The following is a 6,002-nucleotide window of genomic DNA, read 5'->3' on the forward strand; positions in this document are numbered from 1 at the left end:
GAAGATATATACACATGAAAAAAATTCAAGCAAGTAATAAATAAATTAAAGGTTTTCATGAAAAAGCACATATAAAGCAAAACCATAATAGTATGAAAAAAGGTAATGAGACAAAAATATCTTTGTCTAAAATAGAGTTTCGACAAAAAGGTTACCGATAGGACCAAAAATGTGCAAAATATGATACTGTGTGGTGTTAAATGACAAAAATAATAGCCTGTGAGATTGTGACTAAATATATGGTTATGCTTGTTAGGAATCAAATTTGTAACATTATAGTTATTACCAAGTCTAACTTGGTGAGATTGAATACTAACTAATATAATTTACACTGGCACAGTACAATTTGCAACTTGAACATACAAAATTCAAGCAAGTAATAAATAAATTAAAGGTTTTCATGGAAAAGCACATGTGAATTAAAACCATAAAAGTACGAAAAAAGGTGATGAGACAAAAGTATTATTGTCTAAAACAAAATTTCACCAAAAAAGTTACTTATCGGATTAAAAGTGTGTAAAATATGATACTCTGTGGTGTTAAATTGTAAAAATAATAGTCTATGACTTAATGTTTACGTAATGATATATATATTTTTTGTTGGAAGTTGAATTTGTAACATTGTGGTTACCAAGTCCAACTTGGTCTGATTGTCCTGTTACAAGTTTTTTGTGTGGCACAACAATTTGGGCATGGCATATATTCCCCATAACAGTATATATACTATATACCAAGGGAACAAAATAAACACACTCAAAAATTATAGGAAAATGATAGGGTGGGGGGATGTGTATAAGGTGGTGGAGGCCATGGCGCCGCTATATATGGCGCTGTTCTTGGGCTACGCCTCCATACGGTGGTGGAACATGTTCAAACCGGAAAACTGCGCCGCCATAAACCGTTTCAACTGCTACTTCATCATCCCATTCTTCAACTTCCGCTTCATTTCCCAGGTCAACCCCTACACGATGAACTACCGTTTCCTGGCGTCCGACGCCGTGGCCAAATCCGCCGTGGCCGCCGTCCTCGTCGCCTGGGCTAACTGCGCCAGGAAAGGGGGGTTTGACTGGTCGTTGACCACCTTCTCTCTGTCGACGCTGAACAACACCCTCGTCGTTGGCGTGCCGCTGCTGCAGGCCATGTACGGCGACTTGGGGTTCGACATTGTGGTCCAGTCCGCCGTGATTCAGGCGGCGCTGTGGCTCACTTTCTTGCTGTTCGGGTTGGAGTTCCGGCGTACGAGGTTGACGGAAACCTCGTCCCCCGACATTGGGAACGGCGTGGACGAGAATGTCGAGAATTCCGCGGGAATGGGAGGAGATGTAGAATTGGCGGCGGGTGGGAATGCTGATGACGCCGTCATAACAACAAGAGTTGTTATGAATGTGAGGAATAAGACATCGTTTGGGACATTGATAAAGGTTGTCTCCTTGAAACTTGCCAAGAATCCCAACTCTTATGCTTGGTTGTTTGGCATGGTTTGGGCTCTAGTGTCCTATAGGTATGTTTCAAATCTAATTGTGCACACTTTCAAATTTAATTCTAATTATAGATTTTGTTGTTGTTGTTGGTATATAATAATAATAATAATAATAATAATAATAATAATAATAATAAGTCAATGACCTTGTAGTCTAGTGGCATGAGTCTTCTAAATGAGATATCATGGATTTGAGGTCCAATGGTGACGATATTGATTTTTTGTGATTCATCAGTAGAATCAGTAGTACTCAAAAGAATAAAAATAAAAACAATAACACGGTATTGATTTTTTGTGGTTCATCAGTAGAATCAGTAGTACTCAAAAGAATAAAAATAAAAACAATAACACGAGTACGTAAAATGGTGAGTATGTGCATGTGTTTGTCCAAACAATAACACAAGTACGTAAAATGGTTAGTATGTGCATGTGTTTGTTGGACACTACTTGGACATATTTTTTACACAATCTACGCCTATTAGGAAGCTCAAACTTCAGATCCCTCACATAAGGGACCAACCAGATACCAGTGGACCATAAGCCACTTGTAAATGTGGGTGATATTTGTTTGTATATTAGTATTCATTACAATCAATGTATGTTAAGCGCCCGCTTTATTTGTATTTATTATTTATTTTTTTATTTAACCTCCCAGTTCTCCCTGAAAGACTCACAATCCCGATAAATTAGCTTCTCTCTGCATTAAGCCATTAATACATCTTTCAATCCTCTCCCGATAATCCATAAACAGCTTCAACTCCATTAGGGGTGTGTTTGGAAACCTGGAAAATGAGTTCTGGAAATCATTTTCCAAGTTTTCAGTGTTTGGATGTGCCTGGAAAATCAAGTCAACGGAAATCATTTTCCGTTGACTTTGGAAAATAGGCTTGTTTTGGAGGAAAATGACTTCCCCTTTTTTTGGGGGGAAGTCATTTTCCAACTTTTACACCAACATCACACCACCACCAACATCATCAACACCATACCACCATCACCACCACTATTGCCGCCGCCACCACCACTATACCCCCGCCACCATCACACCACCACCACAACCACCACCAACACCGCAACCACTACCACTACCACCACCACCACCACCACCATACCACCGCCACCATCGCCGCCGCCACCACCACCACATACCACCGCCACCACACCACCACCTTCACACCACCGCCGCCGCCACCACCACCACCATACCACCGCAACCACTGTCGCCGCCACCACTACCACCATACCACCGCCGCCCCCATCACCACCATACCACCGCAACCACCATCGCCGCCACCACCACCACTACTACCATACCACTACAACCACCGTCGCCGCTACCACCGCCACCACCACCATACCACCACAACCACCATCGCCGCCATCACCACCATACCACCGCCACCACCACCACACCACTTCCACCACACCACCACCACACCACCACCTTCACACCACCGCCGCCGCCACCACCACCACCATACCACCGCAACCACCGTCACCGCCACCACTACCACCATACCATCGCCGCCGCCATCACCACCATACCACCGCAACCACCGTCGCCGCCACCACCACCACCATACCACTGCAACCACCGTCGCCGCTACCACCGCCACCACCACCATACCACCACAACCACCATCGCCGCCACCACTACCACCATACCACCGTCACCGCCATCACCACCATACCACCGCCACCGCCATCACCACCATACCACCGCCACCACCACCACACCACCGCCATCACACCGTCGCCGCCACCACCACCATACCACCGCAACCACCGTCGCCGCCATCACCATCATACCACTGCCACCACCACTGCCACCACCACCACACCACCACCTTCACACCACCGTCGCCGCCACCACCACCACCATACCACCGCAACCACCGTCGCCGCCACCACTACCACCATACCACCGCCGCCGCCGCCGCCATCACCACCATACCACCGCAACCACCGCCACCATACCACCGCAACCACCGTCGCCGCCACCACCACCACCACCACCACCATACCACTGCAACCACCGTCGCCGCTACCACCGCCACCACCACCATACCACCACAACCACCATCGCCGCCATCACTACCACCATACCACCGCCACCGCCATCACCACCATACCACCGCAACCGCCATCACCACCATACCACCGCCACCGCCATCAGCACCATACCACCGCCACCGCCATCACCACCATACCACCGCCACCACCACCACACCACCGCCATCACACCGCCGCCGCCGCCGCCACCACCACCACCACCATACCACCGCAAGCACCGCCGCCACCACCACTACCATACCACCGCAACCACCGTCACCGCCACCACCACCACCACCACCGCAACCACACGACCACTGCCACCACCGTCATACTACCACCACCATCACACCAACACCACTACCGCCGCCGCCGCCACCACTAGCATACTACCACAACCACCGTTGCCGCTACCACCACCATACCACCGCAACCACCGCCACCACCACGACCGTACCACCGCAACCACCACCGCCACCACACCACCACCGTCATACCACCACCAATTATTATTATTATTATTATTATTATTATTATTATTATTATTATTATTATTATTATTATATAACGAATAACACCACTACCACTACACCACCACCACCACCATAATATTTTTGATATATTATTAATTTTTTTTTTTTGAAAAACTTAGCTATTTTTTATTATATTTAAAATTAATATTATATTATTATATATTATTATACATGTTGCAATATTCTAAATAAAATAATTAAAATGTTTAATTATACAATTCTACTCATTTTCCAGAAAATGAACCAAACACAGAAAAACAGTTTTCCATAATGCAACCAAACACTGGAAAGGAAAATGTTTTCCGGAAAATGACTCATTTTCCAGAAAATATTTTCCAGAAGTCATTTTCCTGCTTTCCAAACGGACCCTAGATTCAAGCTGTCATTAACACTGTACTCCATCTCCCAACACAAATCCAAGCAAAATCTCCCCATTTTTAGTCCACAACGTAACATTAACGGTGTACTACCTCCATCTGCCATCTACCAATCTCGGAGGCGGAGGGGCGTGGGCGTGGGGCGGACTGCTTCAGCGCATAGCCAGAATCTGAACTTCTGAAATCGCAATTCTTCATTTCTTCACGAAAACAAAAAAGAAGAAAAGGTTGAGACGATTCGGCCGGCCGCCTAGACCGCCCAGGCGGCCGATCACGGAAGAGGTCAATTCTGGCCTTCCTCGACGTGACATGGCGCCGCCTAGCGTCTAATTCTAATTTTTGCAACCCTGGGACAATAATATAAAATTCATACCTTATTATTTTAGTCACTAACAAAAATTGAACCTTGTAATTAAATTTAGAGTTAATTACAAAATAGGTCCTATTTTTTTGTGTCAATTTCAAATTTAGTCTCAGACTATTGTTTTTTCCATTTAACATCTAAGATTATTATTTTTGGACACTTTTATTCCTTCTTATGATATTTTTTATTTTTAGTAGGGGTATTTTTGTCTCTTCATATTTTTCTTTTGTTATTTTTTCGATTTCAACCAGTTTAATTGGTTTAAGATGCCAAGCATCTTGGGCTCATATGACATGTAGTGACTCTCACATATGCGAGGTCATGAGATTGAGCCTCAATGGAGACGATGTTGACTCTTTTGCTTCAACAAGTTGAGAAAGTATAAATGAACAAATACTACAATGTAATAGAGCTAGTAGTCTCTTTGTGCTTCAATTGGTTATACTACAATGTAATAGAGTCAGTAGTTGTGCAAAAAATAATAGTCTGAAACTAAATTTAGAATTGACACCAAAGACAAAAGGCATCTGATGAGATTAACTCTTAAACTTATAAACCTCTTTTGGTTTAGTTGACTAGTTGAACTATATTCCGAAAGAATATCTCATATATATAATAAACTATACTTTTTTGCAGGTGGCATTTTAAGATGCCTGGCATAGTGGATCAGTCTATTTTGATCTTGGCAAAGGCTGGGAGTGGAGTTGCCATGTTCAATATGGGTATGAGTTTGTGGGTTGTGACCTTAAATAATTATTAAATTATGTTTGTATAAATCTTTTACAATTCAAAAACACAAAAATTTTTAAATTGTTGACGGGTACACTAGAAAATTTGTGACTTTAACTATGGTATTGAAAAGTGGTCAGATGTCTTCATTATTATTATTAAGATTATGGATCGATAAAATGGAACTGACTGATAATTTATTAACAACCAATAAAAGTTATCAAAAAGTTTGATCAATTAAACGTAATACTATACGTGTTTCTTTGATTTCCCATCTCTTACTAGTAGTCATTTTTAAAAGAGTAAATACCCAAAATGGTCCCTCGACTATAGCTAAATTCACAAATTGGTCCTCGACTTTCAATTTCAACCAATTAAGTCCTTAACTTTGCAATTTTGACACGATTTCGTCCTCCATCTATTTGACCGTTTGTTGACCGCGATCTTTGAGGATATATATGTATTTCACG

At 43.2% G+C, this 6,002-nt stretch overlaps 1 protein-coding gene across 1 annotated transcript in view; it reads left to right on the forward strand.

Moving 5' to 3' along the window:
• The first annotated feature begins 734 nt into the window (after positions 1 to 734).
• Positions 735 to 6,002, forward strand: part of LOC109162765 (auxin efflux carrier component 5-like) — an 11,233-nt gene continuing 5,965 nt past the window's right edge. Inside the window, exons 1-2 of the mRNA XM_019311448.1 lie at positions 735 to 1,501; positions 5,440 to 5,525. Of these exons, the coding sequence (XP_019166993.1) occupies positions 771 to 1,501; positions 5,440 to 5,525 (817 nt within the window). The 5' untranslated portion in view covers positions 735 to 770. The remainder of the gene's footprint in view (positions 1,502 to 5,439; positions 5,526 to 6,002) is intronic.

Source organism: Ipomoea nil, unplaced genomic scaffold (assembly GCF_001879475.1).
Source record: "Ipomoea nil cultivar Tokyo-kokei standard unplaced genomic scaffold, Asagao_1.1 scaffold2957, whole genome shotgun sequence".
Lineage (NCBI taxonomy): Eukaryota > Viridiplantae > Streptophyta > Magnoliopsida > Solanales > Convolvulaceae > Ipomoea > Ipomoea nil.